The sequence below is a fragment of the Pelodiscus sinensis genome, chromosome 5, assembly GCF_052426305.1.
Source record: "Pelodiscus sinensis isolate ZL-2025 chromosome 5, ASM5242630v1, whole genome shotgun sequence".
Taxonomy (NCBI): Eukaryota; Metazoa; Chordata; order Testudines; family Trionychidae; genus Pelodiscus; species Pelodiscus sinensis.
Window position 1 is genome coordinate 125,393,185 of NC_143056.1, and position 18,003 is coordinate 125,411,187.

Consider the following 18,003-nt stretch of genomic DNA (forward strand, 5'->3'; position numbering starts at 1 on the left):
CCCCCCCCCCCCCCCCCCACCCACACACACACACACGCACGCGTAGAGCCTATGATGCGGAGGAATCAACCTCTGGAAGAGGAGCTCGCTGGTATGGGCGGAGCTTCTAGCGAACCCCCTCCCTTCCCTGCCGTGATGGACGGAAGCGGGAACCAATTAATACGGCGCTCGGGCAAGGCGCTTTGTGATTGGTGCGGACCCGGATGACATAGCGGAAGTGGGGCGCCAGGACCGCTTCGCGGGGCTGCAGGCTTGGGGCGCTGCCTGAGAGAGGCCGCTCTAGCCGTCCTCTCTGTGGTCTGGAGGTTGTCTGGGCGGAGGCGCTCGCTGGTGCCTGCTGCAGAGGAGAACCCGGGCTGGGGCTGGGGCTGGGGCTGGGGCTGAGGGACGGTTGGTACCTGCGCGGGGGGGGAGCTGTTCTGTGCGCGCGCTGCGTGTCCCCCCCCTCCCTTCACCCACCCACCCGCTGAGGTGGGGGGCGGGGTGTTTTCATGCGAGCGCGGGTGGCTGTGAGGGGCCTGGTGCTGTGGGCAGGTGCTAATGAACTCTCCTTCCCTCCCCCTCCCAGGTGTGTCAGGCCCAGCCATGGCAGAGGGCCCCACGCACCTGCTGGAGGTTTGTCGCCTGAAGCTCTCCCAGTTCCTGTCTCGTGCCGAGCACAAGCACTTGGCCTGGCTGCGGGAGATCGAGGAGGAGGCCATGAAGATGTTTGATGGGTAGGCGCTGCCAGGGCTGCTGTCTCAGATGGGCCCCTTGGCAGGCTGCCCCTTCTCTCTGAGCCGTCAGTGCCACGGGTCCCTTTGGCGTGTCCCTGAGACAAGCAGCCCGTGCCTGACGCTTTTTCATCGCTTTTGTAGGATGGAGATGTTACGCACGCAACTAAGATGTCTCCGGGGCTAGTGATAATGATGCCAGTGCGATTTCAAACTAACGGCTGTCGAGGAGTCTGGCTTTCCCAGTTGCTTCTATAACGTTTCTTTTTGCCTCCGCTTACTAGTCGTTTCCCTTATCTGTATGTTGAGCTGTTTGTTTTAGCGTATACTGTTTAGTGGCTGCGGTCTTGCTAAAATGTCTCTAACCTGCTGATCGGAAAGACTGACAGCATCTCATTGTCCTTGCTTAATGAACAACATGTTGCTGGTATGGGGTGAACACTGTCACATTCAGGCAAGGAAACAAATTGTGTCTCTTGTGTTCTGTTTGTTGAACAGCAACTTAAGTGCTGAACCTGAGCTGATGCCCAAAACACCATCGCAGAAAAGACACCGAAGGAAGAAACGCTCTTTATCTCTTTTGGATAAGAACAATGAACTGACCAGAAAAAGGTAGGTGGTCATGGATCTCCTGTGCCAAAGACTTCACCAAGCCAAACGAAGCCACAGACAAAAAGCTAACATTCTTTAAATAAAAAAATGACTTACATCCATAACTAAGTACATGTACTTAAACGTAAGTATGCTAATAATATTTAATGTGATACTGCCAGGTCCATGTTCGTTCAAAAATCTCAGTTTCTATCTTACAGTAATGTAAAACAAATAGAAATGTTTTCAGGAATTTTTATCCCAATTAATACTTTTTTTGTAGATAAATTATTTCAATCATTTATGCTAGTGCAGTCTGTTGCTAATGCATGATAACCCGAAAGTGGAAAGTTTTAGAAGCTATAAGTTAAAAATGGAAACTGACCAATCTATTTTAATTGCCTGAGGAGAGAGAAATGCAGGACATATTCAAGGGGCATGAATTTAAATTTAAAGTGGATTTCTAGGATCCACTTTTATAAGATAAGCACCTAATATAGCTGCATACGTGTTTGGTTTTTTTAATCACATTTCTAACTAGTGTGTGAATTTAAAAAAGGAAGAGAGGTTTTATGCAACTAAAAAATAGTTCCTAAGACAAAAATGGCGTAGAAAACTAACCTCTTTTTCTCCTAACTGTTGTTTAAACTATCGTTAAATTATCAACTTGACATATCTATCCATTGTCTTTATCCTAGGGACTTTTTCATTTTGTTTACTTTGGGCATTTGACAGCTTTTTTTGTATAGTTGGTTTCACTATTACCCTTGTATAACTTGTTAGTTTCTGCTGTTGATTGCTGGGGGAGAGGAACCCCACACTACAGAGAAACACTTGAAAATATGAAAACAAAACCAGCATCAGGGAACCTTTAGTACCTGAAATACTTGTCAAACCCTCTCTCTTCATGGCTCACCAACCATTTTCAGCTTGCTGTCTGGTGCAAAAACTAAATTTGAGGGTTTTGAGGAAGATGTGTGCTGATTTCATGCTCCTGCCTTGCTGTGCTTACTGAATTCTGTAAGGAGTGATTCAGAAAGTAGTTAATAGCCTTTGAACCTCTCCTGTACCTCGAGTGCAAAGTACCCATCACTTTATTCAGAGCTGACCTTCTAGTCCACTTCTAGAAAGCTCACCAATTTAATCAATTTACAATAGATATGCTGTTTGATACCTGCCATTTAAAAACGTGTATCCCTCAAATGTCCCATGTACAATAGGGAAAAACTACTTACTCCTGGCAAGAGCTGTATGCAGTTAAACTGCTGCATGCATAGGATACCTTGTGTTCAATATTGTCTCATTAACCACGGTTAACCCCATAGCAGAAGGCAGGAAGAGAGATATGAACTAAAAAACTGAGGTTAAACTGGTTGGTAAAGAATGGGCAGAAAGGGAGAACGTGTCTAGAGACTACAGGGACTGTAAATGCCAGATAAAAGCTAGTTGCTTAGTTAAATTGTTAGCTTCTTTCCCCCTCCAAAAAGAGTGGTGTCTTAAAGCAGCAATTCCCAACCGCTGGGCCACAGTCCGCTGCCAGACCATGCTGCGGCTGGGGTACACCATTCTCGCCACAGCTGTTTAGCTGAGACGCTCAGGGCAGCGGTCTCCTCCTGGCTGCGGAAGAGTGCTTCCCTGTGTGGCAGGAGGGCCACGTAGAGCTGCTCCGCGTGGCCCTCCCGCCACACACAGAAACACCCTTCCATGGCTGGAGGAGACTCCACGCAGTCCTCCTGCCATACAGGGAATTGCTCTTCCACGGCCAAAGGAGACCCCACCTCTGCCCAGTGCTGGTTGGCTGAGAGGCAGGGCAGGATACTCCTCTCCCAACAGCCGTGGCAGGAGGGGAGGTGCTGCTGCAATATAGGAAGCAGTACAGGATTAAGTGAGGGGGGTGGGGCTAATGTTGGAGGGCTCTGGAGGCTGAGTTAGTAGTGGGGGAGAGCTAGGGGGGCAGGGCTGGAACAGGGGGGAAGGTCTGGGGGGTATTGGGGCTCTGGAAACTAGAAGCTGGTACGGGGGGGTTTAGTGGGGCAGGGGGCTGGCATTGGGGGGGTTAGGACTTGGATTAGTGGCTGGCAGTGGGACAGGTGGAAGGTTCTAGGAGTTAGGGCTGGCACTGGTGGCTGGGCTTTTGACAGATCAGTAATTTTTTATTCACCATTTGCATAATTAATATGCAAATAAAATTCTGCCTGTCCTCCGGAAGTTTGTGACGGGGCTTGCCAGTCCCCGGTATCAAAAAGGTTGGGAACCACTGTCATAAAGAAATTCACACCTTGGTGCTTAAAATAATCTAGGCTAAGGTTTTATAAACTGAATTGATTTTCTTGGTGCCCGACTTGACACCCCTTAAATAGGTCTTTCTTAGAAAGTGCTTTGAACCCACCTTCTCAAAATTCAGCCTCTCTAAAAGTTTATAATTTGGGCATTCCAAAAACACTCCCTCCTATGTAAGGAAATCTCAGGTTATGTGGGGAAGTTACCCCAGAACTCTGAGTCTTTCCGTTTAGAAAAAAAACTTAATCTTAAGATGTTAGAGGGGTTGGTTTCAAGTTACACAAGGACACTTCTGTGTGCAGTCAAAATCTCATTTCAGAAGTTCTCTTGTTAACACTGCTTGCTTTGTACTTGAATTAGTTGTGATTAATTTCAGCCATGATGTTGGCAAAACTTCTTAATCCAACAGGCCTCACGCTGCAGAAAATTCTTTAGCAATTTCCTCCTATTTGTACTTACTTCTCCCCCATACATAGCATCGCCCCTTCAAATACTACTGCATCCTATTATATTCCCCTTCCTTGTCCAAGCTCTCTACGTTTAATTCTTAGGAGAAAAGTCAATAGGCTCCATTCTAGCAAGCCACCCTGTGTTGCATAGTATATCCAGCTGGGGCTCCAGATGCTGTCTGCATGTTAGCATCACTGGTGCAGAATGAGGGAATGATCCAGGAAAAAACAATGAGGTTTTAAATTGAATGAGAGGGTTTTGGTTTTTTTATTAGTGAGGATAGTATTACTATAGATTGACAATCTGGCTCCTACCTTTTGTAAAGCACTTTGAGTGCGTCCATACAGCAGGGCTTAACATGAAATAAACTATGCAAATTGAGCTACGTCGATTGCATAGCTTATTTCAAAATAGCTTATTTCTAAATTGGGAACGTCTATTCCGCATTTATTTTGAAAAAGAGTACTCTTCCTCCGACTTCCCACACTCCTCGTACAGTGGGGGTTACAGGAGTCGGTGTATGAAGTCCTCCAGCTTGACAGTATTTCAGCATTATTTCGAAATAACTGCCTGCTGCATAGACATGGACTAAGTTATTTTGGAATAATGCTAGTTATTTCAAAATAATGTTGCTGGGTAGATGTACCTTAAGAGCTACTTAAATTGAGAAGTATCGTTATACCCATTTTACAGATGGCGTCAGAGGAAGGCCTTTTCCAATGTTGCCCAGTAGGCAGAGCAGAGAATAAAACCCAGCTCTCCTGAGTCACAGTCCAGTGTGTTTATTCCCTTAATCACATTTAAAATATTTATATCTGGAAAATAAGCATAATTGCATGTAAAAAATACTGAGGATCATGTCTACAGTCAGTGGTGTCAGTCTTAGCTTCTGAAATGGCTATAAGGAAAAAATCTTATTTGCCTTAAAAATGTCTTTGTTTTAAGGCTGTCAAGAAGGAGAAGCAGCCTCAAGCCAGCAGCCTCTAAGCAAGTTTCCCAAAGACTCCGAAGCAAAGAGGGACTAGAAAAATGCAGTGATGTGGAAAAAGAAGCATCTATTCCCTGTTGTGTAACAAGATTCCCCTCCAAGGTTGAAGCAGAGCTTCCTGCTCCATTGGAGGCAGTGGCTGAGAAACAAGAAGGGCGGGTTCCCTTGGCAGAAATCAGTGTCAATGATCGCTGTGGTGCTGACTTTTATTTGAAGGGAAATAGGCCTGAAATTATAGACCAGGCTTTGGAGATCTTCTCCCTGAGCACAGATGACCAAGCTCCCAAAAAGTCTGAGGTTACTGAACTGCAGCCTGTGTCTGCAGCCTCAGTATTGTTGATACCTGACACCCCTGAGGCAAAGGGGATAGGAGAAGCCCAAGGTGCTCCCAACTTTAGAAGAGCAAATACATCTACACCCAAAGCTGCTGTAAGTGGGGAGCCCGGAGCTGAAAATGTTGTCTCTGCTCAGGGGACAGAAAAGGAGCTTTTCCAGGACATAAAAGACAGCACTGGGACCTCGACCAGCTCCAAATCAAGCCGGCCCTCTGCGCACCGAAGCCAGAGGCGAAGGTCCCATAAGCCGCGCAGGGCCTCACTAGCAGAGAAATATTCACTTGTCAGCAAAAGAGAGAGCATGATCCGGAAATCTATCAGCAGGGCTGCCTCTAAGAGGAGAGCAGCTCGGGAGTCCTCTTCAGCCTCCAGTCACGTGAGCTGTAAGATTTAAGTCTGAAAGTTGATTCAGTCAGTCTTTGTTCAAAGCCTCTCTGCTCTGTCCATCAGTGTGGTGTTTGTGTGTGGCTCCCAGTCCCTCTCAGTCAGTGCTGCTTGTGCAGGAGCCCTACAACTGAAATTTTTAAATTTCACCCTATGTTGTTTTAAAGGTCCAAGAGTCCTCTTGTGTCTCTAGCTGAAACGCCAGGCCATGCCTTTCCTGCACAGTCTCTGGGTTCTGAAAGTATCTGCTGATATTAAGTTCCTTAAACTCTCTTGCTTGTAGAAATAAAGTGGCTTCCAGCTGATTCAGTTAAGTGCTGAAGGATGTGGGCTTTAGGCAAACAAAAGTAAATGCCATGGCACATTGTCGTCCTAATACTAAAAACTTGTAACTTTAAAAAAACAAACAAACCCTAACTTATGCATAAGACACTGTGGGGACCTAATTGAAATCAAAGCCATGAATAAGTTGATGGACATGAGAAACACCAGTCTTGAAACTTCAGGTAGGGTCACAGAGTGCTAACCTACTTGTTAATACTGCAGAATATTGAATCTGTCCTGTTGTTACCAAAAACACTTTCATCCCTAACAAAGATTTAAACTCTTTTTTCTAACTGAAATTATGCACTATTAAATTTTCTAACTATGAAATTACTTGTGATCTTTCCACAATATTGCAGAACCTTTAGAGGTACTAAAGCAGTTTCTGGGCCATCGTGGTGCTTCTCAAGTTCATTGCCTGATGTAGCAACTTGTAGCTGTAAAAAGTCAGGCTTGTTGCTCATATGGAAATCTGGGTGTGGGAATGCAATGTGTCCCCAGAGAAGGGCTGTGTTGCACAGGAATAGTTGCTTATAGGATCCATCCGATTAAGACCACCAAGCTAGCTAGTGTCTTGCTTTATCCTTTTCCCTCCAGGCCATAGCTCCCTGGAGGTATTTGTGGATGAAGAAGCAACCAACAATGACAGGTGAGGTTGCTCTGTCAAATAGCCAGAAACCATGGAAAATGTACAAGTTGTTCACATGCCCAGTCACTAAATTAATGCTTGTGCTGTCACTGTCAATTGTCACCTATGATTGAGGATGGTAGTTACATTCTTCATGCTGCATAGTTGTGGCCCTTCCTCAGACTGTCCATCTTGCATGCCTCTCCAACAGCAAGGCTGGTACAATCTCTGTTCTTCCTTTCAGATATCTGTACTGAGCTACCGAAAAAGGCTGATCTGTTTGCTGAATGTACAAGTGCGCTGCAAAATATTGCCAGCTTAACTAAGAAAGTGTTTCTTTATGCTCTTTCTATGAATATTTTTGGTTTGCTAGGTCCCATGTCTATTACTAACTTCCTGATCCCTGTGAACTAATTTTCCTTTCCATCCACATTACCAGATTGGAGAGCGGTGCAGTTTGTGGTCTTCAAGACTTGCAGGCCCATCTGTCCATGTCCCAGGTCTATGGCATATCCTTCTTATTGTCTTGAGTAATGCTAAGACCTTCCACAAAGGGTATAAACTCACTAGCATATAATTCAGCAATTTATTGTGCTGCCACCATCTGGCCTGTTTTAGTAGGGTTCTGTCTCATAGGGCATGTCTACACAGCAGCATTATTTTAGAATAATGACATTATTTCAAAATAACGTAAACCGTGTCTACACTACAAGCAGTTATTTCAACAAAACATCAAAATAATATTGAGCTTGAAGATCCTTACTCCTTGTAAAATGAGGATTACAGGGGTCAGAGTAAGCAGAAGTTGAAGGAAGAGTGCTTTTCCTTCAACTTCCTGCTGTGTAGACCGTGCCAAAAGCCGAAAAAAGCTATTTTGATTTAAGCTACGCAATTGATGTAGCTGAAGTTGCATATCTTAATTCGGCTTTAGCCCTGCTGTGTAGACATGCCCATACTTGAAGTACTTTCACTTTCTGCCTGAAGATTGTGAAGTTAGATTTCAATGCAAGAGTCTTGGCTCCAGCACGTGCAAACAGTTCTTCCATTGATCAGAATGAATACTTTGTTCCCACTGCACTTAGATAAAATTAATGTACTAAAGCAGACTTTCAGATTGTGATCTTAGTCACTTTTACCACGCACTTTGAAAATGCCTAGAAGCTTCTGACAGAGGCACCACAAGAGTAAAATCCATAATTTCTTTGCTTCCTCTGTGGAAGCTGATAACATGTCAAACCCCTCTCTTTATTTCCAGGCCTGAACTGGAGCCAAATGCTGAATGTGATGAGGTAAGACCCAGGTTGGACTTTTCCAAGACAAATGTAATAAGTTAATGGTATTGCTTCTTACCTGCCAGTTCCTGAGTCTAGATCGCTCTACAGAGCAGATATAATTACTATTACTGAAACTGGAGAATGTGTCTGTGGTATTGTTCTGTCCCCACTATCTAAAGAGGCAACACTTCTGAGGAAGTAAAGGACCCCCCCCATCCCATCCCGTCCCATCCCCATCTTGAGTTTTGGTAGATTATGGCACTAGACTATTACTCCCAAGAACTGGCTTCAAATGCCTGTTGTGCTGTAGATTTTTTTTTTTATTACCTTGGATGAGTCATTTAGAGAAAGATGTTTAACAATATTTGTATTTAAAAATCTGGCCCTTACCCTCTTTCTCTTTCTTCTGTTTCTATATTGTATCCTTTTTACTCACCCTTTTGTGTCTATTTACAATGTCCGCTCCTTAGGTGCTATACAAAACACATTTTAACGCAACTGGGCCTAGAGTCTTTAGGCACCACCATAAGACAAATTAAGAACTTGTATCCGAACACTTTATAGTTTCAGTTCTCAAGACAACAACATTTTAGAACTTGATCCTAGTGCTTGTGGAGCGTGTGCCTTTCCTGACCTTTGTGGTGCATTGAGCTTGTTGCCCCGCTCAGTAGCTGGGAATCACTCCAGCCTCAATCTAGGGTTGTTTAAAACAGACTTGTAAAGGCAGTTTGCCAAGATATTTTTCAAAAGTGACTGGTAATCTTGGCTGTCTCAATTTGTGGGTCTCCACTTAGAAACTAGTGTAGCGATATTCCCCCCCCCCCCCCCCCCGAAATTACCAAGTACCCATTCACTGAAAATCCGGCCTAAGGTACCACAGGTTAGACACCCACATTTGCTAGTCAATCTAAAGTCTTGATCCTAGATTCCCACCCCCCAGTGGAGGAAGGACAAATCTGACCCATTTGCTTTTTGGATGGGTAATGTCTGCAACACTCACTTTCTGCTGTGCCTCTGCTCCATGATTGGGCATCCTGTGTCTGCAGTAGCCAGGACAGCATTTGGTGGGTTTGCCTTCCTGCCATTGCAAAGAGAAAGGAGCAGTTCCTGGCTTGTCTACACTGGCTGTAACCCTGTACATCCATAGTCTGTGGCTTTGCACCCCTCCTTTTCCCACTTCTCGGGATACAGAATCCTTGTTGAAGGCTTATTTCTGTGGGGGAGTTTTGCTAAAGCCTGCTTCCTTCTCCAACAGGCTCTCAAACACTTTCAGAAAACCTTCATTCTTCCAAATGAAGGCAGCCCTGTTGCGGAACAGTCAACTCAGACTGAAGAGCCAAATCAGGCAGAGCAGCAGCATTCAGAGAACAATGCAGGTAAATATGGTGGAGGCTCACTGTTGGCAAAGCAGCAAGGAAGCTTGGGACTGTGGAGATCCCTTAGGGGTTTATGAAAGATTAGATAGCCTAGATGGCAAAGACGCAAGACTAATTGTCTACACAGCAGCATGATTTCAGAATAACTAACGTTATTCTGTAATAACATAACCCACGTCTACACTTCAAGCAGCTATTTCAGCATAATGTCAAGCCGGAGGACTGCTTACTGTGACTCCTGTAACCCTCATTGTACGAGGAGTAAGGGAAGTCGAGGGAAGAGTGCTCTAACTCAGACTTCCTGCTGTGTAGGCAGCACCAAAAGTCGAAATAAGCTATTTCAACTTAAGATACACACTTGACATAGCTCAAGTAGTGTTGCTTATTTCGAGAGTAGCCCTGTGTAGACATGGCACTAGTGACTAAGCTTATCCTGTAAAGGCTCTTTCCAGCCTCCAGAGAACAGTAAGATTTGTCCTTTGCTGGATCTTTCCTTTATATTCGCACAATTTTGAAATAAACTGTGTTGTCTGACTGGACAGTCTGAACAAACCACTTCACTCTGAGCAACTAAAACTGTAGAGGAGAAATGAACCAAAATGAAGCTTTGAGCTTTACTTTTTGCTCTTAAAGAAGATATTAATGTTTGGACTAGTATCACTCTTGAGATGCATGAAACAGACTGAGGAGGAACAAGAGGAGATTGCAGCCCTTCTCGTAGCTCCTCACTTACAGGCAGTGAGATGGGATGAGATCGGATTTCACTGTAGGTAATATGTAATCCCATACGAGGGTCCTATTAAACCAGTGGTCACCAGCCAGTAGATTGGGATCTACTTGTAGATCTTGGAACCTTTGACAGGTGATCCTGAGAGGTTTGGCTGGGAGGCTATCAAGTGCTGGCACTACTTCTGTCCCTCTCAGCACTACCGTGCTGCTCCTGCCCTCTGCCTTGGAGGTGCCTCTCACCCCGGGAGCCTCCTGCTTGCTGTGCAAGGCACAGGAAGAAGAGGAGAGTTAGATGTTGATGATGTCAGAATGCCCCTTCCTCCACCCTGTACCCCATCGCTACAGAGCAGAGTGGGGCAGGGATGGAGAGAGTTTGCTGGCTGCTTTGGGAGCGGTGCAGGGCCAGGGGAGCGGTGAGCCTGCCGTAGCCCCACTGCGTCACCACCCAGAAGCTGCCTGTGGTAAGTGGCTACCAGCTGGAGCTCACATTCCAAACCCTGGCCTCAATCCTTGCTGCACCCCAAATCCCTGCCTGATAAAAGCGAGTGAGCAGGGGTGGGGCCTCAGAGAAGGAGTGGGAAGGAGGCGGGGCAAGGATGTTTGGGTTTGAGGTAGGTCCTGGATTGCACTTAAGTGTTTTTTTGCTTAAAGAGGTTGGAGACCACTGTTTTACCCCGTATCGTAGGGGTGTGGGTGGAACATCCAGAATCATTTTATGGGCTGTCTATCATCGAAAATCTCCCACCCAGAAGGTGCTTGATCATACAAGGTGCATATTCTAAAATTATTCTTTGTGATGGTTAATGCAGAGATACAAAACTAGTGTGTATATAGCTAGCGTACCCCTGTGTTATGTCAGTATGTTTCTAACTAGCACAGCTCTTAGCAATTGTGTTCTCCAGTACACTTGTGAAGTTTGTTTTAGGAGCTATGACAACCTCTGGCATCTGAGCTCTGCTGCAGGAAATCTTTCATGTGAAGCTAACTGCTTTTTTCCCCTACAGAGAACCATTTGAAAAGGAGTGGCACTCCTCAGAGCTCTGGGAGCAAGGAGCAACCCCAGAACACTCAGCCTCTAGAACAGCCCTCAGGTATCCGGTATGTTCCCTTTTTGGACTCTGGCTGGGAGAGAGAAAAAGGAATAGACTAGTGATCTGGAATGACTGAGTTATTCTCTATCGAGTAACTTGGTTGAAGGCTTTGGTTTGATTGGCCAGAGAAGGTTTCAAATCCTCTTAAATCTCCCAGAATTTTGGGCTTCTAGATTTTCATCAGTTTAATATGAAATAGGGTCTCTTGAAAGGCTTGGTGAATTAAGCATAGATAGGACTAGAACGGGCAAAATATGGCCCAAGCACTGCATCTGGCTTGCCGTGATCCTATGAAGTGGTGTTTGGCAGGCTCCCAGCCTGCCATGTTCCATGCGTCTTTCGAAGTGACTGGCTGCCAGCGCTAGCCTGTGCTTCTCTGTGTGGCACACACCCGAAACTGGCCAATAAGAGCTGCCTGGGCTATGCTTGCAGCATACAGAGGCCCCCCACCCCTCTTCGTGCACTGCACGGAGACGTTCAGGCTGGGCCCGGCAACTGACTGCTTTGAGTGGAGCGTGGTAGGCAGTGAACCTGCCTGAAGTTCTTCCCCAACTCCCTATCCCAGGTCACAACCCAAATCCTCTGCACATCTGCCCCTGGTCGCAACTCCCTCCCAGACCCTGAACCACCTCCACCAGGTCACAATGCTCTCCTGCAGCTAAAGCCCCTCCCAGACCCCACAACCTCTCCTGCATCCCATTCCCCTACCCCAAGCTCCTTTCTGCACCCATTCTCCATCCCAGACTCCAAACCTCCTCCATAGAAAATTGAGACTTTTGACCACTTACCAAATTCTTGAAGTGCCTCTCTTCTCTTCTCCCCCCCTCCCCCCCCCAAACCAGTCTTGCCCACCCCTTTTCTAGAACCTAAGTTTCACTGTGTGCAGGTCACTTAATCAGCTTGTCTGCTTTCTGTTTTATGGATGGGGAGTTGTGCCCCTTGCCTCCCAAGGATACAATAAGAAACTGTGTTTGTAACTCTTTAAGTGCTGCTTGGAGAGGAGTAGTTGGGGACCTAAGGATGCTGCACAACAACTTCCTAGAATAGCTTGAACAAACTTTTACCCTAAATGCCTAAGTTGCTGATTCTAGCTGTGAGACTAGCATCTACTGAAGCTGGCTGGGGCTGGAGAATAAAACTGCGGTTGCTTAGTGAGAGAGCCTATCTTCGTTATTGTTTTGTAGACCAGTAATTCGTCATTCTTTATACCTCCTCCATGCCCTTTTTCTAGCATCTTCATTGCTGTGTGTTCTAAATAATTGGTGTATTCATGTAGATGCCACAGATCACTTGGTAGTGCTGTAGAAGCAGCTGAGACTGTATAAAATAAATTAAAGGCTGAGGGGAGGCCCGGACTACTTCTTGAGCTGCATCAATAAAGCAACCTTTACTCTTTAAGGAGACCGAGTTATAAACAAGCAGTGGGTGAGCTGTGTAATGGGCAGCAGCTAGAAGACTGTGACCTCTCCCCTTCATATAAGACCAAGACTCTAGCCTCACCCAGCCCTGTCAGCAAGGTGAGTAGGTGCCATGGCCCCAGGCCGCTCTCCCTCTTCTGGATTCTCTTTTGTGGCAGGTCTGATGCCCTGTGCTCTCCTTGTAGGTTGTGCGTCCATTCAAACAATTTCTACAGACGGTGCAGAAGAACCAGCTACTCCTGACACCAGGGCCCACAGGGCACAGTAGTGTCATGAAAAGCCTTATCAAACGCAACACTCCTACCCGACCAGATTCCAAGGTAAAGGTGATCACTTTCCTTAAGGGTGAGAAGGGAAGAGCAAATGTGTGGGAGTGGTGGGCAGAGTTGTCTGCTTTTAAGTTCTCACTGCAAATCTGCATTACAAGCTGTTCCTCATTTGGAATCTTTAAATGGTACCAAAGAGCAAACTTAAATCACAACTTGTCCCATTCCAAGATGCTGACGGAATGTTAGATCCAAAATCCAAACTCTTCTCTCAGTGGTCTTGGCAGAAAAGCTAAAAACTGAATGGGCCACGAAGATTAGTTTCCCCTTTGGTGTCTGGGGATGTTTGTTCCAGGGCAATACTCACTGGTGTTACAAGAGAACAATGCTCCCTGTCCCCGGCAAGGTGTGTACAGGTGTGCACTGCCAGGCTATTATCTGTATGAAATTGACTGCCTGTCCTGTTCTAGCTTAACCCAGTGACCATTTCCTCCATGCCAAGTGCTGGGTTACGGGTGGTTTCCCGTAGCAGCTGTCTGTATAGCTGCTTAGTAGGTTTACTTTTGGGGAACTGCATGCACAGTATTTCTAGAATTTTGCAAATGTACTTGTCAAAATAACAAAATATGCCACTTTTAATTAGTTTGGCAATGGCATTTCAAAATTACCTGTTAGCCAATATGTCTAACAATACAGATGCACGCACAAATTCCTCTATTAGAGACCCCTAGTTCCTCCTTCTCTGCTAGAGCATAGTTGGGGGTCAAACAACACCTCGTCTCCCCGCCCCAACCCACACACTCACAGAAACTATCCTTCTAGAACCCAGGGATCCAGAGGGAAAAACAGCCTGATGCTGGGTCCCAGGCTTGCATGAAGTTTCCTGTGCATTTCCACTTTTTTCTTTTAAGATGTGCTAAGGGACTGCACCTGCTGAAACCTTCCAGTCCTCTTTCTCTCCCTGCCCCTGGGCCTTGTGTTCTATTGCAAGCTGCTCCATTGGCCCCCAGTGGTGGCCAAATCTCTGCAGCTGATTTCAGGGCGAGGAAATTGTGCACGCCCAATGTAGTGTTATGCTTATAAGAACTACACAGGATCTTTTTCAGGGGAAAAGGCAATACACTGTGTTTTATTGAGAGTACAGTAGAGAAGTAGTTAGCATATGAGACGCACACCCATATGTCCATGGTGGCTAAAGTCAGTCTTACTGGCCAGGCAAGGCTTACTAAGGTAAATTCTCGTTGGGGTCTGTGGGTTATCCAGTGTCATGCTGCTATCATCCGCCTTTAGGAGGTGTTAATCTGTATTCTGCAAGAGTTATCCTTTGATAGTGTTCAGGATTCCCATCGTTTCTCACTCTTGGGCTGTCTACACTGGCGCGATCTTGTGCCAAAGTGGCCGCTTTTGTGCAAAAACTTGCTGCTTGTCTACACTGGCCGCGAGTTCTTGCGCAAGTATACTGACATTCTAATGAATGAAATCAGTGCTGCTTGCACAAGAAGTATGATGCTCCCACTCAGGCTGTGTCCAGACTCAGGGGTTTTTTCGGGAAAAGTAGCCTTTTCCCGAAAAAACTTCCCCTGCGTCCAGACTCAAGCCGCGTTCTTTCGAAATAATTTCGAAAGAACGCGGCTTTTCTTTCGATGGCGGTAAACCTAGTTTCACGAGGAAGAACGCCTTCTTTCGAAAGTTCCTCTTTCGAAAGAAGGCATTATTCAATGTAAATAGGGCTTCCTCGAAAGAGAGCATCCAGACTCGCTGGGTGCTCTCTTTCGAAAAAGCGGATTGCTCTTTCGAAAGATCCACCTGCAGTCTAGACGCGATCTTTCGAAAGATGCTTTCGAAAGAGCCTTTTTCGAAAGAAGCCTGCAGTCTAGACATAGCCTCAGGAATAAGCCCTCTTGCACAACTGCTCTTGCGCAAGAGGCCAGTGTAGACAGGCAACATGAATTTCTTGTGCAAGAAAGCCCTATGGTTAAAATGGCCATCAGAGCTTTCTTGCGCAAGAGAGCATCTGCACTGGCATGGATGCTCTTGCGCAAAAGCACATGCCAGTGTAGATGCTCTCTTGCACAACTACTTTAACGCTAGAACTCTTGCATTAAAGAGTTTTTGCGCAAGATCATGCCAGTGTAGGTGTAGCCTTGGTGGGATCTTTGCCTGTCCCCAGGGTTCATCAAGGCTGCTAATTCAATTCAGCCTCAAGAGACAACACATGTTTCCTTGCATCTTAAGTTTCTACTTCCTGATCACCTGGACATCTGTGATGGCTTTTACACTTACACACGCACACACCCTCCACTCACACCACATAATGGTGCAGTTTCAGACAAGATCAATAATTACTAAAAGACACAACTTAGTTCGTGATGCAGACATGAGGAGCAACTTGATTTGTAATGCTAACAGGGAGCAAGGCCTTACACTAAACATTATCTAACCATGGGGGAGAGAGAGAGAAAGCTACAGAATTTATAAACAAGTCATTATACATGAAATTATATATCATGCTTATAGTCTTATAACCAATACTAACTAAAATATACATTTTTTTGCTACAGTGGAATTCTGCAGAATTCCCTCAGGAGTATAATTTGCTCCTGAGGTAATGGTGGTATTAGTGCTGCATTGGGTGAGGGGAAGATCATGCAAGGAAAGCAAAGCTTTAGATGTATTTCTGTATATTTGAAAATGTGCATTTTTATAACTCCTTTATGGTATAGGGCCACCTTAAAATCATAATGAATCTGGTCTTGCATTGCCCTGTGAGTTAGCTAATATCAGAGTCTCAACACACATTGTGATCTTGAACATAAACTCCATAAGGTATTTTTATGCATGTAGAGAAATCTTGAATATTCTGCAGGGCGACTGAGGGAGGCAGGAGGGACATCTGCCCTGGGGTCTGGAAATTTATAAGCATCCAGAACTCGCTGCTAATACTATAGGTACGGTGACCATAAGCCCCTTTTTTTTCCAGGACAGTCCTGGATTTAAGGGCTCTGTCCTGGTTTCCCGATAAAGGCAGCAAATGTCCCGGAAAACCCGTTGGGATCCGGCTACAAATGGCACCGCCATTCCCCACCCCCGTCCACCTGGGACACCTTCGCAGACACCCAGCACTAGTGTGGCCCAACAGCAACACCCCGCCTCCACCCAGCACATAAGCGACTCCCTTGGTGCTTTGCGTGGGCACCCAGGGCCGCTGCCGTTGGTGCACAGTATCCGGAGCACCAAGCTCCCCCTGCGGCACGTGTTGCCATCTGGCACGTTTTTTTTTCTCCTTCTCCTCCTCCTCCCCTGTGGCCCTTCCCTCCTGCTGTGTGACTGCCAGCCTGGCCATGCTGCCTCCTCCATCCCCAGGCAGCTGCTGCTGGAGGGGGAGGGGGATAAACCCGGCAAGTCGCTCCTGGGAGCTGCTGCCGGAGTCCTGGCAGAGACTGCACAGAGCCCGGCTGGAGCGCTACAGAGTGGGGTAGGTTTGGGCTCTGCCGGTGTGCTCTCTGCATGGTCCCAGGAGGGCTGAGGGGAGTGAAAAGGGCAGGAGTCAGGACAGCAGAAGAGGGTGAGGTGTTGGGGGACAGCAGGAGCAAGGGGAGGAGACATGACAGCAGAGGGAAATGGTAGCGGTTCGGAGTGCTCTGTGTGCCACAGTGGCACATCCAAAAAAGCCACATGAACTCAGTAGTGGTGCGCAACACAAAATCCATTCTGCTCGTGGGAGGAAACTCTTAGAGGGAACATTTCTCCCCGCCTCTCTGTCCCTCCCACTCCTGAGTTAATGTCACACACATTGGGTTAATGTAATTGCAGGATAGTTGCATGAGGGGGGGTTTGGTGGGGGTCACATGACACCTTTTACTTCTGATCATGTGTCCATCTGGTCTTGACTCTGAGAGTGTTACCTCCAGAGGCGTGGCTAATGGGGATCAGGGAGTATGGCTAATGTGTCCCTAATTTTGGTTCAGAAAAATATGGTCAGCATAACTATAGGGAAGCAGCAGGCCCTTTTAATCACTGGTGGAGCCCTGGGCAATGTTGAAAGGCTGGCTGGGGGAGGCTAGCCTCCAGTCCCACCTCTTCTGCCTGAGGCCCCACCTCTTCTGGGGGCCTGAGATCTGGCCCCCCTCCTTGCCATGGGGCCTGGCAATTCTGTTAGCAGCCTTGTTATTCTGCTACATTCAGCCAAAACTCATCATAATCTGGGATTGCCAAACTCCAGGATCATCAGCAGACACTACTTTGAATCTGAAATCAGGTGTTTGCTGTCCAGTAGCCTGCTGGACATTTGTAAGACAAGCAGCACAAAGTCTGGAGTTGAGAAGCAATTTGGCTGCTTCATCATCATCATCACTCACTGCTAGGTAAGATGAGAGTAAAGTCCAAAGGTTATGGTTCTAGGTTTACTCAACTAGTTGCAAAAGCAGTAATCCTTGTTTCTCCTTTCTAAACAGGGGGATTTTGTTGTAAGTAATGACTCCCTAATCACTGGTGCCTTGGGCTCATGGTGAACACATTTATCACCTCTCTAATGGGCACTGGCAGACTTTTAACCTCACCACTAATCTGCGCACAGACCTAGTATTATTTTCAGAGTCTTCTCTGAGAATGAAGTTATGCACTGGGAAGCATGTGGAGGTGTGCACACCAGGAAGTGAGTGAAATTGTTCAGTGGCCCAAAGGGGATCTGAGTGTCTGAATGAAATTCCGCCGTGGCAAATACAAACTGCGAATCTCTGAAGGGGACTGCTAATGGATAGCTCAAAGGCTGTAAAATGCTTTCCATGGGAAATAGTGGAAGAGCTACTACTTACTGTCACTCAGACTAAGCTGGCCAAAACCCAGGAGAGTATACTGTAGGGAACAATCATGCTTTAGCCACTGGGAATGAACTAATCTTAAAAGGTCTTACATTCTGTCTTCTACACTAAAAACCTCAACATACACTGTCTAGTGTCTTGGAAAAAAATCATTACCCACTCTTCCACCTGGCCTTGTGACTGGCTATGCTGATCAGTATCCAATGCTAGAGGCTCCCAGAGGATGAGGTGCCTTGTGTAATTCTGAGCTGAGCGCTCCAAAGCCAGCCAGTTCCTAGGAGACCTTTTCCTCAATGCAGTAGTGGCAATGGTATTGAATCTGCACCAGTTAAATGA

The 18,003-nt window shown here is 46.3% G+C and overlaps 1 protein-coding gene across 3 annotated transcripts in view; it reads left to right on the forward strand.

Moving 5' to 3' along the window:
• Positions 1-211: 211 nt before the first annotated feature.
• Positions 212-18,003, forward strand: part of LOC102458643 (inner centromere protein-like) — a 28,453-nt gene continuing 10,661 nt past the window's right edge. Inside the window, exons 1-10 of one of the 3 annotated variants that reach the window (XM_006111736.5) lie at positions 212-390; positions 569-716; positions 1,212-1,325; positions 4,980-5,740; positions 6,663-6,714; positions 7,949-7,982; positions 9,223-9,343; positions 11,077-11,170; positions 12,563-12,680; positions 12,767-12,901. In XM_006111736.5, the coding sequence (XP_006111798.3) occupies positions 586-716; positions 1,212-1,325; positions 4,980-5,740; positions 6,663-6,714; positions 7,949-7,982; positions 9,223-9,343; positions 11,077-11,170; positions 12,563-12,680; positions 12,767-12,901 (1,560 nt within the window). In that variant the 5' untranslated portion in view covers positions 212-390; positions 569-585. The other 2 variants (XM_089778724.1, XM_089778723.1) reach the window with 2 other exon arrangements.